The sequence below is a fragment of the Hevea brasiliensis genome, chromosome 8 (assembly GCF_030052815.1).
Source record: "Hevea brasiliensis isolate MT/VB/25A 57/8 chromosome 8, ASM3005281v1, whole genome shotgun sequence".
Taxonomy (NCBI): domain Eukaryota; kingdom Viridiplantae; phylum Streptophyta; class Magnoliopsida; order Malpighiales; family Euphorbiaceae; genus Hevea; species Hevea brasiliensis.
In genome coordinates this window covers 11,165,190-11,189,569 of record NC_079500.1, presented here as the reverse complement: position 1 = coordinate 11,189,569, position 24,380 = coordinate 11,165,190, and the positions used below count along the sequence as shown (strand labels likewise).

The 24,380-nt window shown below is 32.0% G+C and overlaps 2 protein-coding genes and 1 non-coding gene across 3 annotated transcripts; 1 reads left to right on the top strand and 2 right to left on the bottom strand.

Moving 5' to 3' along the window:
• Positions 1 to 1,906: 1,906 nt before the first annotated feature.
• Positions 1,907 to 2,353, bottom strand: LOC110656465 (putative zinc finger A20 and AN1 domain-containing stress-associated protein 8). The gene has a single exon (XM_021813292.2). The coding sequence runs from the start codon at positions 2,342 to 2,344 to the stop codon at positions 1,934 to 1,936; it is 411 nt and encodes a 136-aa protein (XP_021668984.2). The 5' UTR covers positions 2,345 to 2,353; the 3' UTR covers positions 1,907 to 1,933.
• A 1,623-nt stretch (positions 2,354 to 3,976) lies between these two features.
• Positions 3,977 to 6,262, bottom strand: LOC110656457 (protein PELPK1-like). The gene is made up of 2 exons (XM_021813281.2): positions 5,944 to 6,262; positions 3,977 to 4,251 (listed from the first exon to the last, which is right to left on the bottom strand). The coding sequence occupies exons 1-2, from the start codon at positions 6,260 to 6,262 to the stop codon at positions 3,977 to 3,979; spliced, it is 594 nt and encodes a 197-aa protein (XP_021668973.2).
• Positions 6,263 to 21,204: 14,942 nt separating this feature from the next.
• Positions 21,205 to 21,311, top strand: LOC131182611 (small nucleolar RNA R71). Its single transcript, XR_009150874.1, has one exon. It is a non-coding gene; the product is annotated as a small nucleolar RNA R71 (small nucleolar RNA).
• The last annotated feature ends 3,069 nt before the right edge of the window (positions 21,312 to 24,380 follow it).

The window sequence follows — 24,380 nt, the reverse complement described above, 5'->3', positions numbered from 1 at the left end:
GGTAAGTTCTCATATCAGAATTTGAATTTGGATAAATTCATGATGATTTACAGGAGGAGAACAGTGCTAAAGGCAAGAAGAGAGGAAGAATATGCTGATATTTGAGGGTGGATTCTAAGACTCTCTTCATTGAACATTTTAAATGTACCTTTAGAAAAATTAATCTTGATAATCTTATCTTTGAAGCTGGAAGAAGAGAGAATTGCTCGAGAGAAGATATACCTAGTAGATAGGTAAATCAAGTAACCTGTGGTTGATCATGATTAAGAACTATAGCCTAGATGCCAACTAGAAAGTAACCAACAAGCAACAGATACCATTGGTCTTTGGATGGTGCATTCTCCACTTCAAGGGTCTGTTTGAATATTGTCTGGTGATTCATCTAGCTGCAGCAAGGAGGTCAATTTTAAAAGAATCCCAAATTTTCTTTATGAAGCATATTGGGATTTGAGAAGTCTGGAAAGAAGTTGGGAGAAGATTTCGCATTCTGAGTGATGGGGTATTAGTAACATGGTTGAGAAGTTGAATACATAATCTTTTCCTACCAACTCACCCTTGAAGTCTCCTTTCATCTTCTTCCAAACTCATTGTTAGTTTCATCAAATATGGCCTATCATCATTTCTCAGCTTTGATATTACCACTTTTGATGATTAGTATGTCAATGATGAATAGCCAGAGTGCCAGACAATTCTGGTAGATACGCGACAGCTTCTGGGAATAACGTTATCTGATATACCTGAGCTTCCTAAGCCTGAATTGCCAGAGCTGCCATATTTCCCTAAGGTTGAACTGCCACCATTACTAAAATTGCCGGATCTGCCAGAGCTAGAAGTGCCGGAATGGCCTGATGTGCCTCACTTTCCTAAGCCCACATTACCTGCCAAACCAACATCAATCCCTTCCTTTCAACCACTAGTCCTTAAATGATTGTACCTTCTCATATTTCTGCAGTGGATTTCATGGTGAACTTCATCCAATGATTGATGTTTTATGATGTGCTGTCTGAGTGTCTGGTCAACATGTGTTTCTCGAGCTGAAGATTTATGTAAACTTCATTGTGTTTTCTAAGAGTAATACTTGTATTTCTTACCATTTTCCAGTTACATTTGACACATTGTATGCTATCTTCTTGATTTTATGATGAATTAATAACAGAATTTTTGCCACACTCTATATGCAAAAGTGCCATAATGTCAATGCAGTTAGTGTTTGATTTCCTTCCAAATAAGGAGAGTAAATTTATCATTGTATTGGATACAAGGGAGTGGCAGGGCCATTACTGTCCCTCTAAAATTTTAATTTTTAATTGAGGGTAGGTTGAGTATGAGCATATGTTTAAGAAATCTCACATTTGTCCTTAAAATTTTTGTAGCAAAAATTTAAAATATTGATATTTATAAACTGACCTAATTAAATAAAAAATATTTTAAAAACTCATACTTTAAACTTAAAAAATTATTTTTTTATTAATCCAATTAAAATAAAAATTATTAGATTATATATTTAAATTTCCTTTTAAATAATTAAAAGTAAATTTTAAAAGGAATCAAATTATGGGTAATTAAACACATTAAAAAATACTTAATTTAAATGTCGTGTTCATCGTTGACCTTACAACTTGCTTTCTTGGCTGCCTCCTATGCTGGTAATTTTCTTTTTGTATTGCACCCCTATCATGTAGTGAAAGTTTTATAATTTTTTCAGATCTCTTTATTTGTTCTATTAATCATTCTTCTTCCACTAGTGAATTTGAATGTATATTGTGAATTGTGATAGAAAAGTACAGCCAGAAGCCTAAACTGAGAAAGCAACAATATGTTTTCTACCAATATGACTCTTGAAAAAGCAAAATTATGCTAAAAAAATACCACACTATGCCACAAGACAAAGTAAGAAAATCTGCAATTTCTTCTTTAAATTCATATGCTGCAACTAGATCCTGTCTTGCAATTTATCAGCCTTGAGAAGTGGATTTTGCTTGATTAAAAGCTGACGGCCAAGTCCTTTATAATCGACTGTACATGCATGGGCTTCAGGGTATCTATGCGACCTGCAATACACATTCCCACAACGGCAGTTGAACCCCATTAATCCTAGCCTCTTGTTGCAGCTAGTGCACCGATTCTTCGTGCTTGTTGAAGCAGCTTCATCAATACTTGAATCTACAACAGTTTCAGCTGCCAAAGAAGGCTGGGATATGGAGGAAGTCACCACTTTTATTGCATGTTCTTGCTTTTGGTATTCTTTATAACACTTGGAGCATAAATTCAGATTCTGTACTGATCCATAGAAGCCGCAGCCATTAGCGCAGAGCGGTGGATCCATGTTGTGTTGTGACTCCATTCTTTCTTTCTTTCTTTCTTTCTTCTGTCTTGATGATGTTGATTTTGGGATTTTGTGGGGAAATATATACATATATATAGGGAGTGAGTTTGTGTTTGATTTCACAATCTTTTTGGGATTCCAAGTACAATTGTATTTGAAAGAGGACGCAACTCTTGGAATAATTTTTGGAAGGGAGTTTAATTTAATTTATAAATTTCCATTGAAATTTATAAATTGCAGTTTGTATTAACTTTATTTTTGGAATTATTTTTCATTAATTTATAATTGAGTTGATTTAAACTTTTATTTAGACTATAATATCTTTTTATAAAATTTATTAATTATAGGATTTTTGCATTTAAATTAATTTTCTTGTGTGACTAAATCATTTAAAATTATAAGAAATAATAGATAAAAAATATGGAAAATATTTAATCTATGGGTGTTATTTTATATTATATTTTAGTCCCTAAATTTGGAAAAATTAATTATTTATTCCTAGGTTTGCACTATATTACACTTTAGCATCTAAATTTTGAAAAATTAATTATTTAACCCTTAGATTTTGTATTATATTACACTTTGGTCCCTATAATTTTAATAGATAAAACAATTTAATTCTTACATCAATGGATGAAATTTTTATAAATATTAAACTCACATGGATTGAATTATTCTATATATTAAAATTATAGGGACTAAATAATTTATTTCCCAAAATTTAGGGACTCAAGTGTAATATATTGCAAAACTCAGAGACTAAATAGTTAATTTTTCAAAATTTAAAGGCTAAAGTGTAATATAGGGTAAAATTCAGGGACTAAATTATAAATTTTCCTAAAAAATTATAAATAATAATTAAATTAGTTATAATGTTAATCTTGTATGATAAGAAATGTATATATATATAAATAATTATATTTTTAAAAAATATAATTTTACTGAATTCCTTATTAATTGAATTTTAATTTACTAATTAGATATTAGATTTGATATCAGTAAAATCAAATCGACAAATTTGATTTTGTTGAAGAATTATTAAAACATTCTCTGATTTTGTTGAAGAATTATTAAAACATTCTCTAATTTTTAAAATTATATAAAAATATAATTTATTTAAAATTTTCGCCATGCTTGTAAAATTTTTCTACTTTAAGAGAGATAAAATCCTACTTAACAAAGAAAAATAAGATTTATTTATATAATTATATTTCAAAATGGAGTGCGAGCATATACCTTGAATTCTTATTATGATTTTCTATTGATCTATTTTGAGCATTCATATCAAATAATGATGGCGGCCCAAAGAAGCAGCAAACGAAACATTCATGGTAATTGGGATTTGGATAAGAAGCCACGGTTCACTCTATAGTAATAGAAATTCTATCATAAATTCAGAATAAAATAGCAGAAAATACAAATAGCCCTCCAGTATAGAACCACTCTCCAATAGAAACAACACTCCAACTAGTAGAAAATACGAACTTCAACAGAACCAACACTCAAGAAATTGTAACAACATGCATATATATACATGAACCAGACCCTCAAGATGCAACACTCTCAAGTCTGATATCGTATATGACACTGGAAATGTAAAAAAGTAATCAGAAAATAAAATATTGAAGCATAAATGGTATGGCTATTAATTTAAGGACTAGTGGTTGACTGAGGTGGTGTGACGTCCTTGGGAAGAGTTGGTATGGTAGGCAATGTGGGCTTGGGCAGCTCATCAGGAAGATGGGGAAAAGGCGGCAATTCAGGTTTTGGCAGAGTGGGAATTTCAGGTTTTGGCAAGGTTGGAACTTCAGGAAATGGTGGAAGCTCAACCTTAGGCAGTGGTGGCAGCTCAGGCAATTCAGGTTTAGGAAGCTCAGGTACCTCAGAAAATGTTGTCTCCAGGAGATGACGCGCCTCTACCCTGACTGTGTGGCAGTTCATCAGGCAAATCAGCAACAGTGGAAATATGAAGAATGAGGCATGAATTTTAGCCATAGCTTGGAGCACAGACAAGGACTACTTTAAAAGGTATAAAGAGCTTGCAGCAACTGCTAAATGTTGAAATCTGTATTGTGTCTTGTTTGTGTTAATTTTGCACTTGTGCTGGGCTTTTATAGGGATATTGGGAAGTGGAAAATTGGGGAGTTTCAAGTTTGAGTAGGTTGGAAAGCTTGTATGCAGGCAGTTCAACTTCTCACCTGTAAAACTTCCATGTTGGATATAGAAAGTTATCTATTTGGCATATTCTCTTCTTCTATCTCTTTATGTGGAGATTTGTTGGCTATTTTCCTGTTTGCTGCAACCAAACGAAGCATTAAACGTACCCATTAGTTTAACTAAACAAGAGGGAAGATTATATTCCAAGCTAAAATATTACAAATATGGAAGCTTGGCTAGCTGGCTGTTGCTTCGTGTTCTATATATAATCAATCAAAAAGCACAAGTCAATTATAGATGTAAAACTTACCTATCTTGTAAGTACATGTACATCTCTTGGGAAATTTAATTAATAGGAACTCTATCTTTCAAATTGGGTATTTTATTAATATGTATGGTAAGCTTATCTCATAAAACAACAACATCTAAATCTTAACTCCAAATTAATTGGAATCAGCTATATGAATTAGCTTTTTTGTCATTCAACTTTGTTAACACTTATTTGGTAAAAATAAAAAATAAAAAATGCGAGTTTTGGCAAATCCTTCTTAGTGATTAGCAAAATAAATTTACTGGATAACATTGCCCTTTGATAACATTGTGTAAATATTAAATGATGCTAAGTTAATTGGATAAGTACCTTTATTTGTTTTGATGTCTTTCATATTCTTAATATTTGATTTCATTGTTGGTTTCTTAAAATAATTGTGCTATTTTTTTTCAAAATTTACATGGATTATGCATATGCTAGGAAGAAAAATTTTAGCTAGAAACCAGTACTTTATATTGGAATATCTAATAGCATTGTATTTTTAGTATCTTAATATATATTGATTTTATTTTTCAATTAATTTTTTGATAAATTTATATTTGTAGCATATACTTATTGTTAATTGGTTATTGTTTAGAGAAAATATTGTTAATTTAGTTACAGGTTGCACTTGTCCTATTTAAAAAGGACGGACATGACAACCAATTTTTTATGCTAAAATTAGCAATTAATTTTTTTTATTGCTAATTTTTTTTTATAAATTTAATTTTTATTTTATTGTAAATTTATTACTAATTAGTAACAGAATAACTCATTGTTAATTTTTATGATTAAGCTGTTTTTTTTTTTCCTATAACTCTTGATATTCAATGAATAAGGTAATAGTGCCACAATGACATTTCAATAAAAATACAATATAATAGCTAGTAATTAATAATCATGAAAATCTCAAATTATTATTACAATCATACACCAATATATCATAACAAGCAGCTATAATACTCAAACCCATAAAAATAAATGAAGAACAAGCTATCAGAGACTACATGAGTCACAAGGAACTCTGCAGAACGTAACAAAGGGAATTAGTAGCAGTCTTCCAATATGCATATATAAATCTAGTCCAAGTTTCCTATCTCCTCCCACAAAGTGAACTGACGACCAATGAAAATATCAATGATTTAGTTACCAGGTGGTGGAGAAAGGAATGGGATGGAAGGAATTGTTGGGATAGTGGGGATTGTGGGGATGTTCGGCAATGGAGGCAAGGCAAGCTTCGGAACGTTCGGCAAGCTTGGAAGTGGAGGCAGTGTAGGGTTAGGCAGAGATGGGTTTGTAGGCAAAGTGGGCTGTGGCAGAGTTGGAACACTAGGCAATGGTGGCAGTGTAGGCATTGGAAAATTTGGTACTGAAGGTGGCAATTGCTGAAGATGACGAGCAGCCAAGCCAACTTCAAATGATAAAGCAATGAAGAATGCAGCAAAGATCAAGCACTTGGAAGAAGCCATTGTGTTGATATAGATCTTAAAGGAAATTAAAGATCTTTGTTACGTTTAGAATGAGAAAAGCAAACTCAGGTTTTAGGATTATATAGGAATTGAGGTAGACTTGGGTAGGTGATGTAGTTGGGGAAAAGTTTGAAACTCTTCAAGTTGGTGTTTCTGGTTAGCTAAACTTCCAAGTTACAAGTTGGCCAATGTAGTTGTAGTTGGCTAAACATTGAAGTTAGAATATAATCAAATGCAAGCAGGTCAAAATATGCAGATACATAAATGGAGCAACCATGCATGCCACCAAACAAATCATCAAAATAGCTTTTGTCACTGCAGGTCAATCTAAACATCCTCTTGGAAATCCTTCTTGTGGAATGCGTATTTGGCTGTTTAGCTATACAAATATTATCTCTCTCTTTTAGTCAAGGTTTTCTGGAGAGTTCGGGGTTAAATCAATAGACTATTTATCGTGAATACTGTTTAATAAATATTAAATTTTATGTAATTAATCCAATTTATAAATATTAATATATTAATTTTAATATTAATATACTGAATTAATATTATATTATATATCATTTAATAAATATTAAATTTACGTTATGTAACTAATAAATTTTTGCACATTAATATTAATATACTAATATTAAAATAATATAAAATTAAATAAATTAATAATATAATATGTCAAACTTTAAATTATTAAATATAATATTTTTATAAAATAATTTTAGTATATTAACTTGCATATCAAAATATGTCCTTTTAATATTTGATGAAGTTGTCTAATATATTTTTAAAGGAAAACTACTATTTAGTCTCTATATTTTAACGAAATTACTATTTCATCCTTGTATTTTAAAAAATATAATGTTTAGTTTGTGTATTTTATTGTCGTTAAACTATTTACTCCCTCCTTTAAATTTCTCATTATTCATATTATTCACACTACTATTTAAACCATCTATTTAAAAAAAAACTAATTAGTTGATTCCTGTATTTTGAAAAATACTATTATTTAATTTTTTTATTTTAATTAAACTAATTAATTGGTTCAGGTATTTTGAAAAATATTTTTTTAGATAAAAATAGAAATTTCATTATGTGAATATTAAATCTGAATTTATATTTTTTTTCAAATTGCTAATTTCTTGAACATCATTTTTATATTTTCTATATTGGGAAATAACTTTCCTTAATTATTTAGAAATTCAATAAAATTGAATAATTTTTTTTGTGTAGACAACTTGTATAATTTTTATTAACAGATAAAAAAAAAAAAGAAAATGAGGGGGAGAAAGGTGTTGGTATAAAGGAGAATAAACATACAGAGAGAGAAATAACAGGAGGATAATAAAGAAATAAGAGGGAGATGATTAGAATAGTTTATATATAAAAAATAATTATAGAACTAAATAGTTAATGAAGTTAAATTATGGAGACTAATTAATGTATTTTTTTAAAATATAGAGACTAACTAATTAATTTAACTAAAATAGAGATACTAAATAATAAGTTAACTTGTATTAAATAATAAAAAAAATATGAATAAATTAAATAATTTAATAAAAATAAAATATAGAAATTAAATAATATATTTTTTAAAGTATAAAAATTAAATAATTAATTTCATTAAAATATAAAAATTAAATAATAATTTATTATATTCTTAAACTCTAATCAATAATACTTAATTTTAGTGGATTATCTTTCTTCAAAATTGACTATCCAAAAATACTAATAATAAACTTAGATTATTCAAAATAGGAGTTTAGAGTTTTGTAGAATCAGCATTAACATTGCGTCTGAAAGGTCAAAAAACCATAAAGTATAGTTATATAATGTTTTTTTCCTGTTGAGGATTATGACGTGTCACAAACTACAACTAATAATTATCACGTGTATAAAATGATTTTTTTTTAAAAAATAATTAAAAAAAAAACAGAGATTGAAACCCACTCTGCCCATATAATCAATGAATGGGTCGCCCAAGTCACCGAGTTCGGTCGAATTTCATAAATTTTCATTTTTAGGGATAGTCTAGATTGGTCATAGCTCAATTCCATTCTTAATTAAGCCAAATAGACCGATCTAAATTTAAAACAATGCTTTTAAACATCAAGATTTATGAAAAAGTTGAAACTTAAGGATGATTGGTTTTTTAGTCTGCTTGACTTTATTGCAAACTTTAATTCAAGATCTCATATCACTAATCAAGTATGATTGATTGTTTAATATATTTAGCTTTATAGCATACTTAAGTTTGAGATTTCATATGTTAAAGTATAATACACTTACAAAAAATTAATTTTTATTAAAATATAAAAAAAATAAATTCTACATAATTATTAGAAAGACCGGTGACTTTAGCTAACTTCACCCCAAACTCCATTGTGGATAATCCGCCAATTAGTTCACAATAATATCAATTACTGAGCATTAATTTTTGATGATCTTGGTATGACTTTGTCAGTTATCTATCCATCCCACAACTTCACTTGTCAACCTATAGGTGGAAAGACTGTGAGATGTTGATATGTGTGCTAACTAGTTATCATCCATGCTGATGCAGTGTGTAAATCAAGATTAAATATGAATATTTATATTTTTCATATTTTACAAAGATTTATAGTTTTAGATGAATTTTTTTTTTTTAAATAAATTTTATTTATATTTTCTAGTTTATTTAGAACTCTAAATATTACTTTTATTTAATTTAAATATTTAAATATTTTTTTATTTAAATTAAGAGTCTTTAATTTATTCTTACATAAATTAAAATTTAAAACTCTATAAATACTCATTATATTTTTATTATGTAAAAAATTTTCAGATTTATTTAATAAAATTTTCTTCTTCATAAATTATTTTTGCTTTATTTATTCTAAGGCTTTAGATTAAGTTTTATTTATTTTAAGATCTTGGATTAGTTTTTGTTTAATTTCAAGAGTTTGATCATGTATCGATCTTTTTTCACCCTAGATGCTGCATCAGAAATGACACGGTCTACAAATCCATACCAAATCAAAGACTGTTGTTTTTCCATTTTCATAAGAACTTCTAATTTTAGATAGATTCTTTGTTTTCTTAGATAAGTTTTATTTATATTTCCTAGTTTATTTATAACTCTAAAATATTACTTCTATTTAATTTGAGTCTTTAAATATATTTTCTATTTAGATTAGTACTCTTTAATTCATCATTATCTAAATTTAGAATTCTATAAATACCCATTATATTTTTATTATATAAAAAATTTTCAGAATTATTCAATGAAGTTTTCTTCTTCATAAAATTCTTTTTGCTTTATTTATCTTAAAATAAATTTATTTACTTTCAAGGGTTTAATCATGTGTCGATTTTTTTTTCACTCTACATGACTGCGTCACTTGCCATATAAAGATAGTGTGCGATTGAGTATTTTCAGATACTCACTTCGACTGCTGAACTAATAATAATAATCGAGTTCAAATTCAAATAGGTGATTTTCGTGACTGCCTAATAGTTACCCATTCCTATTGCCATAACACTAACCTAAATCTTCAGTTATATAAGTTCATTCATAGCGCTGCTTGTTTCTCATCGAAAACCACAACAATTCAACAAATTATTCCCTTAGTACTATAGCAACATCTTCTTAATTATGGCCTCTTTCTACTGTTTCATCCTTGCTTTCTTTGTTTCTTTGTCATTTTTAAGCATGGATGCTAGCTTAGCAGTTGGCAATCTTCTGCAATTACCGTCTTTTGCCTTCGGTGCCAAATTTGCCAAAGTCTGCAGTGCTACCAATCCTTGCTATTCCAACTCTCCCACAGCCTTCATTGCCAACCTTGCCAACCGCTCAACCTTCCCTGCCCAACCCCAGTCTACCTTTGAAACATTTGCTTATTCAGTATTTTTTTTTTAGTTGCTTATAAGTACATTTTTTTTCAAAATTTTATTTTGAATCCTTAATGCTTTGCTCACTTGCATGGAATGATTTATGTCAAGAATCTACTCACAAACCATGATTTCAAGACAAACCCAATTAGAGAAATGAAGAAATAATGAAAATCTAAGCTAAGAAAAAGAAAAACCCTGTAAAATGACGAAGAATCTGCTACTAGAGTGTTGCAGAAGGCGTCCTCTGCTGCTGCAAAACTTGATCTCACGTGCTCCTCTTCCTTCTTCTCTCTCTTGCAAAATCTCCCTTCTTTTCTCCTCTTAGATTCCTTTTTGTTGGCTCGATAGAAATTTTCAATTTCAGGGTTGAACAACAATTGAGTATCACTTGTACTTTTCTATCGTCTCATAAACAAGAAAAATACCTAAAAAACATAAGGAACAGCGGTGAAAATAAAAGAAAATAAAAATTCTAATCATCTTAAAATAATTAAAATCCAACTTAAAACAAACAATTCCCTGGCAACGGCGCCAAAAACTTGATGTAAGCTCAAAAATATAATCATGAGATATCCATTCATCAAGTGAAATTTCAAAGTAACATATCAAAAGAAAGTGAGCAAAGCATTGAGGATTCAAAATAAAATAAAAAAAAAATACTTATAAGCAACTAAAAAAAAAACTGAATAAGCAAATGTTTCAAATAAAAGAAAAACAACACATGCGAAATATTACCTAAACAAATCGCTAAAAACACTAATTAATTAAGCAACTAAAATAAAAACATAAAGTATGTAAACTGAAACTAAAAGCTACTCAGTCACGAATGATAACTCCTTTGCCCTTGCCATCGGGTGGAGGTGGTGGTGCTTTTGGTGCTTGCTGTGGAGAAATGATGCTCAGAATGAGTGCTTGGTTATTTTCTATCTACTCTAGCTTAGTTTGCATGGCTTTCAACTCATCTTTCATTTCAGCACTCCTGAAGACTTCCCTTGGTGCTTTGCAATTGATTTCAGGATTCCAATACGAGCACCAGGTACAACAGAAGCAGGCTGCTGGGTGGATTACAGTTGTGTGGTGAGTTCAAGTTCCTTTCTTTTTGTGCCACCTGTGGTTTTATGTGGCTTGATATTTTTGGCTTTCTTCTTCTTCTGGTATGTAGTAAGAGTTAGGGAAGAAGCAACATCACTAGAATGGGCTACCAGCACGTCAGTATCCATGGAGTGGGTGGGTGGAGGTTGTGGCATTGGGTGTGACGAATGGGGAGGAGAGTTTTCAAAGGGGAGAAGGGAATCGGCCATGGTGGAGAATAGCAATAGAGAATAAAATAAAAGAAGTTAATAATGGAGAAGAAGAATGGGAAGAAGGAGAAGAAATAATAGAAAAATGGCAGTCGTGGATAGTGGTGCGAAGAAGAATGAAGTGGTGGCGGGGGCTGCGAGCAGAAGAAGAAGAAGGAAGTTTTTGTGAGATTGGGTTAATGGGATAGGGTTATGGGCTTTTTGGGTATAAGTTTGGTGAAATGGGCTACGGGCTATGGGTTAGGGTTGATTAGTTAGTGGCTTCTGGGTTTTTGAAATAAATATGGGTTATTGGGCTTTTAGGCTAAAAAAAAAATGTGTTTGTGGATTTTAAAATATAAAATGGGTTGGGCTTTATTTTGATAAATATGGGTAGGGCCTTAAAATGAAAGGTGAAAAAGGCTTAGAAATCACTTGGATGAAGGGTTTGGATGCGGGCCCATTCTGGTGAATTGGGCTATCAACCTGTAAAACCCAATAAACAATACAAGTTAGAACACAAGGATACAAGTTGTGCCAGAAGTTATGCAACTTTCTGTCCAAAATTGCACCCAGTGAACATAAGCTGCGATATAAGCCAAAATCGATTATGTCGCAGGTTGTGAAACTTTCTGTCCAAATTGGTGTCCAATGAACACAAGCAACGACACAAACCAAAATTGGTTGCGTCATAGGTTGTGTAACTTTCTGTCCAAATTTGACAAAGTTGCATAGTACTTGAAAAATTGAAACAAATTAAATTTCAAGTGATCAGACCTTCGTAAAATGAGTTCTAATTTCTCAACCTGCTGTATTCATCAAACACTCATTAAAAATTCACAAAGCACCAATTCACACATCCATATGCAAATAATTTTCTTTTTAAACCAAGATGACAGAATTTAGAAAAACTTCCTCTTAAGATCAACAAAAAGAGCAATGAGTCCTACAAAATTAACCGGCAAATATTCAGCTATAGAAAGATGAAAAGTACAAAGGAACAAATTTAAAACTAAAATTTAAAGCTGAAATCTAAAACTAGAACTAAAACAGAATGACAAATGCTCATTTGCTTGCAATGAATTGTATCCCATCTGCACAAGAAAATCATAACAATGTTAAACTCTAAATAAAGAGTATAGAAAGACTTAAAACAAATATATAAAAGAAATAAATAATCAAAGAAAAATTGTAGGTTATGCCCAGAAATGCTAAGTTTAGGTCTTTAGCTTGACCTTACTCAACCAAAGTTTCATGGAGAATGAGAAATATAGCAGGTTGCTATTTTCTCAATTGGCTCACCAACTAAATAATGCCTCAACCTTTGCCCATTTACTTTGAAATTACCAGATTTTTCACCAAAAATTTCCACAGCACCATGAGGGAAAACTTTCACAACTTTAAATGGTCCTGACCATCTTGATTTTGATTTTCTTGGAAAAAATTTCAACCTTGAATTGAATAAGAGCACCAAATCTCCTTCTTTAAAGTCCTTTTTCTTTTTATGCTTATCGTGCCGTTTTTTATTCTTTCTTTACAGATCCTAGTATTTTCATAAGCATCAAGTCTTAATTCTTCTAACTCATTAAGTTGCAACAACCTTTTCTGTCAAGCAGCTTGAAAATCAAAATTGATTGCTCTTATGGCCCAATAAGCTTTATGTTCTAACTCTATAGGCAAATGGCATGATTTCCCAAAAACTAACCTGTAAGATGTTGTTCCTATGGGAGTTTAAAAGACTATTCTATATGCCCCAAGAGTGTCATCTAACTTAAGGGACCAATCTTTTCAAGACTTGCTAACAGTTTTCTCCAAGATTTGTTTAAGTTCTCTATTTGTGATTTCTACTTGGCCATTTGTTTGAGGGTGATATGGCGTGGCAATCCTATCTTTACCCCATACTTTCTCATCAATTTTTCAAATTGGTGATTGCAAAAATGGCTACCACTATCACTGATTATGGCACGTGGGACACCAAATCTGGTGAAAACTGTCACACCTTACCCCTTTGTAAGGCATAACATGATCCCGTAGAATACTTAATGAACTACCGAACTTCACCTACCGATAACTCATTAAGCACCCTACAAGGGATTTTAAAACAAATTTCTTACTTTTGGTAATTGGTGAGCATTTTCTAATAAGTAATTAAAACATTTAGTTAAAATTAAACTAGTTAATATTTTTGGCCCATTTTATTTTTACACAAATTTTATAAAAATTTTGACAGAGTTCCCTCTGTATTTTGAGAAAACCGTTCTTCAAATACCTGTAAAAAAACACTTCTAAAAATTTTTCTCAACCACTACTTCAATTTCATACTCAATCCCAATCAATTTCTCAACACATTTATCAACTTTCAAATTTCAAATCCACTATCCAACGATCATCAAAATATTAGCAATCCATTTCATTCAAACTAAATAAAATAGTTGTACTCATATTTCATTAGAGACAAAATAATTTATATACATTCTTACAAATTTTACATCAAAAGAAATACAACTAAACTTTATTACAAATTTCATATAAATTTTTGTACAAGCTGCTCAAAACTCATTTACATGTCCATACATTTATGTGCAATATATACATCAAAAGAAATATTTACAGTTAGGGTATAAATTATACCCGAAGACTTCAAGCTGATGACTCCTCACACCTCAGCAGCTCAGTCTGCTGCTCCTCTAGTCTCTGTATCTGTGACAGCAATAGAAGCTATCCCTGAGTACTAGGACTCAGTGGTACACAACATACTAAAATAATTTTTATGCAAAATATAAATCACATTTATTCCAAAAATTTGACTAAACATGAACATTAAACACAAAACATGAATTATGAGATTTTAATGCAAACCAAGTTCATTTCGAAGTATCCAAACACGTTTCATAAATCCCACAGTTAGATCATGCCATTCGAAACAAATAGAATGTCAATAGCCAGAGGCTAAAGAGAAATCACATCACAAGGCTAGCTAGCTCAAATATATGGATATCTATTCACATCCTCTTCTACTGGCACACCTCAACACTTCTCCAGAGAAGGAATCAAAATTCGAAACTGATTACCCCCACTAGTCGTGCTAGTGAGGTGTTCAAATATATGGTTATGACACTGTGGTTTCAAAACTTATCTTAACAATTTGCTAAACATTGTCATTTCAAATATACACAATAACTTTCACAGTTTAAATCAAAACATCATAAATAAGGTCTCAATACTTTCAACAATTCAAAGCAAAAGTAAAATGCATATTTCATTCACTTTATCAATGAATTTTAAAGCATAATGATGTTGTGCACAAACCTCAAATGAGTCGCCCCTTAGCCTCGACTCAGTTCCTCGGGTTCCTTCCCGATATTCTTTTCAACTGAAACACATAATTTTACAATGTTTCAGTACTAGAACTTAACACAAATCCAAAATAAATTTAGTTTCACATTTACCTAGCTCTAACGTGTTAAATTCGACGTTCTCGAAATTTTGTGTTTCAGGTTACTATTCACTATACTATTCAAGTCAAATAGTTGACTTTCTAAGGCTTAATAGGTATGGGAACTCCAACTTCACCCACATACCACATTTTGGTCATTAAACTTGTTGGTTTTGGTCATTTTCTCAAAGCTTAGGTCATTTTGGCAAAATTGCCAATTTTTGGTTTTGGTGCTCCGAAGTTGCACTGTTCCATTGGTCAATCTACTGTTGGAATTTGGCAAAACTTCCTTCATAAAAAATGTTCCTTATTGTCTTAAGTGTATTCTCATTTTTGGATCACCCCAATCGGAGTTTTGTAGCTCAAGTTATAGCCAAAATACAATTACTGTTCACGTGCACTGTTCATGCTGAGATTTTGGTTCTGGCAGATTTTTGATCCAATTCATTCAATAATTTGATCAAGTTAAGTCCATAATTTGGTCTAATTTCCTTCATAAAAAATGTTATACTACGTCTTAGGTTTCCATAGGTTCAAGAATCGCCTAAATCGGAGTTTTCTAGAGAGAGTTATAGCCCTTGGAACTTTACTGCTCAAATGGAAATCTGCAGTTTTGCAGGTTCGGTAACTCAACTTTGCTCAATCATTTGGTTAGGTTAATGGCATAATTTGGGTTGGTATTCTTCATAAAAGTTTTAGATCTATATCTTATCTAATTACTGGTAAAATTTCAGGTCATTTTGACCTTCCTAGCTCGAGTTATGACCAAATGAATAATTACTGTTCATTTGGTCAGTTTGTGCAGTGGCAGCCTGCTCTCATTTTACTTTGGTCAATTGGTTCACTAAGTTTTGGTCAGTTTTTGGGCATGGTTCCTAGATGAAAATTGTGTCATTTTATGTCTATTTTCATCCCCAATTGGTGGCATATCAATTGGACTTGTAAAATTTTCGTTTTGATCCTTCAAAGTTGGCTTGGTCATGCTGCCAGCAGCATGACCATTTACCCTACGAATTTGACTTTCATTCTAACAGTTCCCACACATCTCCTTTGGTCATTATTGACCATTTTTCACTTCACAATAGGTCCAAGACACCATTTACTCATTTCTTACATTTTTGGTTCATAAACCCTAAGTGCAAAACCCTAACTCACTAAGTTGTTTCATTTAACCAATTTAATGCCTATATACATGCTTCTTTAACTCTATCAAGCTCATACACACCTTTAAGTCCATCAAATTCATGCACACACATCAAAACCCTAGCTGGATGAATTTTGCTTTAATCCTCCAACAATTAATTTCTTTTCATTTTAAGCATAATTCTAATTAATTGAACTATAAACACAATTAATTCAACTAGAAATTTCAAGTTTAGCTTACTAACCTTTCCTTGAATTTTCAATCTTCAAATCTTTCACTTTCTTCACTTTTCTTTCCTTAGTTCTCCTTTCCAAGTTGCAAGAACAAGGTGTAATCCATAATTTTTGGGGAGTTTGTGGGAAAATTTGGGGTTTTAAAAGCTTACACACAAGCTTTAATGGAGGATTTAACTATGGTGAGGGAGAGGGAAATGGGAGGCGGCAAGAATGGGAAGATGGCTTTTTGTTTTTAATTTTTTTCTTTTCTTTTATCTTTATCACTTAAAGAAGACCAAAATCCTAATTACTAAATAAATTAATTAATTTCTTTATGACATCATGCATGAGGTCATGCATGATGTCATTACCTTTGACTTTTCCATCTTCTTCTTCTCTTTTTTATTTATTTTTCTATTAGTTCTTTAATTTAATTCTCGTTTCTGAAATTTTCTTTTCTACGATTTTATTTGACAGTTAGGTCAGGAGTCAGCTCTCGGGGTCAATTGACCAAATTGCCCCTCGCCGGTTCATCTCGGTTTGCAAATAATTCCATATTTCTTAGGCTCCGACCTAATTATTTGGTGGCTTAACAGTTCTTTTCGTGATTTTCTCTTTTCCACTTTGTGTTCATAAGGGTCCTAAGGACATAGCGTCACTTTTACGGTTCGAAATTTGAGTTTAAAACGACTTCGCAGTCGTTCCCGAGGAGGTCACCCATCGCTGTGACTCTCGGCTCGTTTAACTTCTTATGTTCTATTTTTCTTATTTATACTTAATTAATTAAACATTACTAATTATTTGTGTTTGTGGCTTATCTAGTTGTCTTAAGTGTGGTTCTAATCCCCTTAACTGTCCGGACCGACACCGGTCACTGGAACAGTGAAATCTACCAGGCTATGCAAACGGGGTGTTACAAAAATAAATTTTTTCAGAAATTTCACCACAACTTTTGCATCATTGGTAGGTGTAGCAATAGCTTCTCCCTATTTAGATACATAGTCCACCCCTACCAAGATATATTTATTCCCATATGAGGATGGAAATGGCCCTATGAAATCAATTCCTCACACATCAAACAATTCAACTTTTAATATGGATTATTGGGGCATCTCATCTCTCTTGGAAATATTGCCTACCCTTTGACACCTATCACACTTGTTTACAAAGTCTCTCACATGTTTAAACATATTAGGCCAATAGAAACCTGATGTCAAGACTTTTCAACAGTTTTTGAGACACTACAATGACCACCATACTCAGAGGAATGGCAATGCTAAATAACATCATTTATTTCTTTCTCTGGTATACATCTCCTAATCATTCCATCATTACATCTCCTAAACAAAAGAGGCTCTTCCCAAGAATAAAATTTAACATCGTGAAAGAATCTTTTCTTCTGCTGCCAAGATAAATCAGGTGGCAAGACACCACAAGACAAGTAATTCACTATATCAGCAAACCATGAAAGTGCAGAATTCAACACATACAGCTGCTCATTCATAAAAAACTCATCAATTGGTACAATATTATCATTATTATTTTTAGTTTTCAGCCTAGAACGATGATCAGCCACCACATTCTCAACACCTTTTTTATCTCTTATTTCTAGATCAAACTCGTGAAGTAACAAAATCCACATAATCAACCTAGATTTAGCTTATTTCTTACTCATTAAATACCTTATTGCTACATGATCAGTGAAAACAATTACCTTTGAGTTGACCAAATAAGAACGAAACTTATTGAGTGCAAATACTACCGCAAGGAACTCCTTTTCAGTTGTAGCATAATTAACTTGAGCTTCATCAAGGGTTCGGCTTGCATAGTAAATGGCATAAGGTTTTCTCTCTTTCTACTGGCCAAGGACAGCTCCAACAGCAAACTTGCTTGCATCACACATGATTTCGAATGGCAAAGTCCAGTTCGAGGGTTGCATGATAGGAACTGTTGTTAATGCCGTCTTTAACCTGCAAAAAACAACCTTACAATCTTGATTAAAATCAAATTTAACATCATGATTCAAAAGATTTGTTAAGGGTTTAGCAATTTTAGAAAAATCCTGAATAAATCGCTGGTAAAATCCAGCATGTCTAAGAAAACTCTGCACTCCTTTGACAGTATTTAGAGGGGGGCATTTTTTCAATAATTTCTATCTTGGCTCTATCTACTTCTATTCCCCTGTTTGAGATCAAATGCCCTAAAATGATCCCCTCTTGGACCATAAAGTGGCATTTCTCCCAATTCAACACCAGATCATTATCGGCACACCTCTGCAATATTTTAGACAAATTAGTCAAGCATGAATAAAAAATAGTGCCATATACTGAAAAGTCATCCATGAAGACCTCCATAATTTCTTCAATAAAGTAAAAAAAAAAGGCCATCATGCACCGTTGAAAGGTGGCAGGCGCATTACACAATCCAAATGGCATCCTTCGATAAGCAAAGGTGCCATAGGGACAGGTAAAGGTAGTTTTTTCTTGGTCATTAAGATGGATTGAAATTTGAAAGAAACCAGAATATCCATCTAAGTAACAAGACTAAGAATGCTTGGCTAATCTCTCTAACATTTGATCCATAAAAGGAAGGAAAAAATGGTATTTTCTTATAGCATTGTTCAACTTCCTATAGTCTATGCACATTCTCCAACCTGCAACAGTTCTAGTGGGTATCAATTCATTATTCTCATTTTTAACAACTGTCACTCCACCTTTTTTTGGTACAACATGCACAGGACTAACCCACTCACTGTCAGAAATAGGGTAAATAATTCCAGCAGCTAGTAATTTTAGGATTTCCTTTTTCATAACATCCTTCATTGTAGGATTCAATCTTCTTTGGTGTTCAATAGAAGGTCTACTATTTGGCTGTAGGAAAATCCTATGCATACAGACTGTTGGAGTAATTCCCTTTATATCATCAATTGCATAACCCAAAACTCTCATATATTCTCTTAAAACTCTCAACAATTTGTCAATCTCAATATCAGTCAAAGATGCATTAGTTATAATAGGATATGTTTCATTGGGTCCAAGAAAAGCATACCTAAGGTTAGTAGGAAGAGGTTTAAGATCTACCTTTAGGGCATCCTCTACCTTTAATGATGGTAGTTTAATCTTCAAATTTTGCACTTCTTCAAGTTGAAAAATTGTACCTTTAGGATGTGGTGGAGAGCTCTCCAAGTGTTGTGCAAAAGCAGTTATGTGTGGGTTGTCATCATCAATGCTCCCACTATGGACTAAGCAATTTTCCAGTAGGTCTTGTGGATAGCTTCTTCTGAAATGTTCTTGAACAATCTCATTAATAATGTCTACTCACAAATAAGACTCAACTTCTTCATGTTTTCTCTTCATGGCTGATTGATGTCGAATATCATTTAATCATCTCCCACTCTAAGTGTCAATTTCTCACCCTTTACATCAATTAAAGCACCATTTGTTGCCAAAAAGAGTCTTCCCAACAAGATAGGAATTTTTGTGTCTTCTTCCATATCTAAAATGACAAAGTCCACTGGAATGTAGAATTTCCCAACCTTGATAGGCACATATTCTAGAATGCCTTATGGATATTTAATTGAATGGTCAGCCAATGAAAGATACATGTTTATGGGCTTCAACTCTCCCATTTTCAGCTTCTCATATATTGAAAGAGGCATTAGGCTAATGCTAGCTCCAAGTTCACATAAGGCATTTACCACACAATTATCACCTATATGACAAGGAATGGAAAACACACTCGGATCCTTATGTTTGGGAGGTAACTTGTTTTGAATTATAGCACTGCATTGCTCTCCCAAGTTGATGGTATCATAATCCTCTATCCTTCTCTTATTGGTAAGAATCTCCTTCAAAAACTTGGCATAACTTGGCATTTGGGATAGTGCCTCAGTGAATGGTACATCGATATACAACTTCTTCAGCACTTTAAGGAATTTACCAAATTGTTTATCTAGTTTATGCTTGATGAATCTTTAAGGGTAGGGAAGGGTGGGCTTATAAGGCTTAGGTGGGATGTATGGCTTCTCTCCCTCATCTTGCTCACTTTTGCTTTCTTCTTCTTTTTCATTTTTCTTGCTCTCAATTGATTTTTATTCTTTTATGCTCTTTTTTTTTTCTCTCTTGCTTTCACTCTCTTGACTAATTTTCTTACCACTTATCAAGGTTACAACCTTACATTGTTCATGAGGGTTCTGTGGTTGGCTAGGTAATGTGCCATATGATTTACTTCCTGATGAGCTTGCTTATTAAGCCAAGTGAGTCTCCAACATACAGTTGTGGGCTTGTAATTGATCCATGGTTTGTCTCATGTGTTGCATTTCTTCCTCCAATTTGCTATTCATCTTGCTTTATTCAGCAAAAAATTCCTCCATCATGCTTTCCAAGGTTGGCTTTGGTTCATGAGGTGGAAGGGGTTGTTGTGCTCTTGATTGATATCCAGGTTATGGCTGCCTTATGGGCTGAAATAGAGGCTGAAACTGAGGCCTATTCTGCTGCATATACTGCTGGTTATGAGTATAGTTTGAGCTTTACCTTGATGATTTATGGTCTCTATGTTGAGTTATTGACATTAGAATAAGAATTTTCCATAGGTTTCTATTGATAACCTCCTACATAAGCAGCTTGTTCTTGCAAGTAATCATCACCATAAGAAGAGTAATCAACTCCACAACTTTGGGTTCCATCGGTATAGGCAACTTGTTGCATAGTTGTTGGAGTTGAGGCTATTGCTTTTGTGCAAAAATCACTAAGTAGCTAAGTTAACTGATCAAATCTTGCATTCATGTAGCTAACTGAGTCAAGTTCATAGATCCCAGCCTTCTTTGGCTAAAATGCTCTAGGATTTCCCCACAAATGGGTACTATGAGCAATCTTCTCTAATAGATCATAGCATTCTTCACTTGTAATTCTCATGAAATCTCCTCTTGTTTGTGAATCAATTGTATTTCTGTGGCTGGAGTAACTCTGGTGTAGAAATTCTGAACAATCATCCATTTGGACATTTCATGATGAGGACATTGCCTTTCAAGCTCCTTAAATCTCATCCAAGATTCATAAAAAGTTTCATCATCCCTTGATTTAAAAGCTACCATCAAATTCCTCAAATGAGTGGTCTTTCCAGGTGGGAATAACTGAGATAGAAAAGCTTGAGATAGCTATTCCTAAGTAGCTATAGTAGCTTATGGAAGTGTGTCATACTACTCTAATGCTGAATCCCGAAGAGAGAATGGGAATAAGGTGAGCTGAATCACTTCATTTGAAACTCCAGGCTGTCTTTGTGTGCCACATATCATTAAAAATTTCTTCAAATGAGAATGGGGAATTTCAAGTGGACTACCTCCAAAGTGTGAATCTGGACTATTTGAATGAGGCTAGTCTTTAACTCAAATTGATTAGCTCTAATGGTAGGTCTATTATCTCTCACATCTGCACATCTTGAAAAGGCATAATCTAACATGGATCTTATCTGAGGATCATTTTGGTTAACAATTTCATTCTGCCTGTTTTGCTCATTTCCTCCATTATTTCCATCAATAGCTTTATTTTGATTCTCCATATTTTCAATTTTCTTCTCTTGCTAAAACCTTAGTTGTTCTTCTTTTTCTACTTCCTTTCTCCTCTTAGATTCCTTTTTTTTGGCTTGACAGAATTTTTCAATTTCAGGGTTGAACAACAATTGAGTATCACTTGTGCTTTTCGATCATTTCATAAACAAGGAAAGTACCTGAAAAACACAAGGAACAGTAGTGAAAATAAAAGAAAATAAAAATTCTAATCAACTTAAAACAATTAAAATCCAACTTAAAACAAACAATTCCTCGGCAACGGCGCCAAAAACATGATTTTGCTGTAAAATAGCTTTCGCAAGTGCATGGGTCACAGTAGTATAGTTTTAAAAATATTATTCACACAAGAAATTTTGCTTAAATTGGAAATAAAAGAATAAGCTAATTAGAATGCTGAAATTTAAAGATATTGATAATGAAATTCAAAATTAAAATTGGTACTTGAGAAATTTAAGCCAAATCAAACAATTAATTAAATTAATTAAACTAGATGATTAAAATTTGAATTGAAATGACTAATTATCAAATTGGGAGGAATTAAATCTAACTTCAATAAAAAAATTAAAGTGATTCTAGAGATAGGGTTTTCAATATTGTTTGCATGTGATTTATCCCCAATTTAGCCAAACACATGAGAATTGTAATTTTGAGGGAAATCAATTCTTAGTTCTTTGAAACCTTTTTCAAGCATTTCAAAGTTGGTATTCATCAAATCAAACCCTGTTTTTACGGTATTTCAAACCTGACAAAAACCCAATTAAAGCTCTAATTGATTTTAAAAGTCCCCTTAATCCTCTTAGCTTATCTTTAACACCAAGAAAACTAAGTTTATTGCAAGATTATCTATCTTAGACATTCACTTTTCAGTCCATCTATTAAGGATTAAAACTTAACTTAATGAGGGCCTTTTCATCAAGCAAGGCAACAAGCTCATAAGCAATAAATCAAAATGCAACAAATCTCATTTAAATGACTAAATCAGTTCAAAAACCACAATACAAAGCAATATTTACAGACCCATCTCTGAAATCTCAAAGATCTACTCACAAACCATGATTTCAAAACAAACCCAATTAGAGAAATGAAGAAATAATGAAAATCTAAGCTAAGAAAAAGAAAAACCCAGTAAAATGATGAAGATTCTGCTGCTGGAGTGTTGCAGAAGGCGTCCTCTACTGCTGCAAAACTTGATCTCATGTGCTTCTCTTCCTTTGTCTCTCTCTTGTAAAATCTCCCTTCTTTTCTCCTTATGAAAAGAAAGAGAAAAAGGTGTTTATATATGATGCAGAGGTCTGCTCTAGAATGGGTTAAAAGGACAAAAGATTTTGGAGAAAATGATATATTAAATCAGAGGGATGAAAGTGCCATGTCAGCAATTTTCATTAAAACATCACAAGCTGAGTCGGTTGTGTTGCACCTTGTGTTGTAAGTTGTGTAACTTTCTGTCTGAGAAAAACTTCATATCTGACAACGACACAACCTATGACATAAGCTGTGTCATAGGTTGTGCAACTTTCTGTTTCTTTAAAACTCAACTTTTAAATTTTCTTTTTGAAATTTTGCAATTCAACTCTAATTTCCTCCAAATGTCACCAAAATTCTCCAAATTTAATTTATAAAACAAATAAATTCCAAGAATTAGACTAAAAAGTGTAAAAAGGTAAAAATTAACTAAATATATACTAATATCTACAGTAATAACTATAAACAAGGGTAAATTATGTGCAAAAATTATACCTAAATGATGATATAAAATGCATGCATCAAATTCCTCCATACTAAAACTCTTGTTTATCGCCAAGCAAAATTTCATTAAAACTCATTTGGAAGGGAATAGAATCAGTCTTTGAAAACACAAAAATCACTAATTCAAACCACCAACTTACTTCTAGCCACCAACATTCCAAATTTCCACCAGCAAAGCACAAAAAATGAAGCAATCACTCTCAACAAGTACAGAATAGCTAAGAATTAACCCATCAATCCAAGCAACATATACCAACCAGTTATAAGAGTTAATTGTGCCTAAATAAACCTAAATGAAATAGATAGCCAATGTGTCTCAAATTGATGGTGAGTAATGTATAGAGGATTATATTGCCAAACCCATATGCAAGCATAAAAGATCTAACTCCACTAATGTAACAAGCATTTTTCAAAGAATCATTAGGTCTTTTAAGGGTTGTGATGGGGTCAAATAGGGTAAAATTATGGTTAACAAAGAAAGGGAATAAGGAAAACAAAATATGAGGATAATACTAATCATAAAACTCAAAGTGCATCCAATATTCTCTTTTTTTTTTCTCTTTTTTTTCTTTTTTTTATTTCCTTTTTTAATTAATTTTTTTAATAATATTTTTTTTAACTCAAGAGGAAAGAAATTCACAATGAATCTCAAGTGCTATCACAGTGATTATATAAAGGGACTACTTTTTATACTCTTTTGATTTTGTACTTATCCCTATTTCATGTCACACCCAAAATTACCTTTGGGATATTTTGGTGACTCCCTTTTTTTTTTTTAATCAGCTTTTCACAATTACTCTAGCACTTTTCAAAATGTTTCAATCCTCCAATTTTTTTTTTTATCATATTTAATTTTTTTTAAAT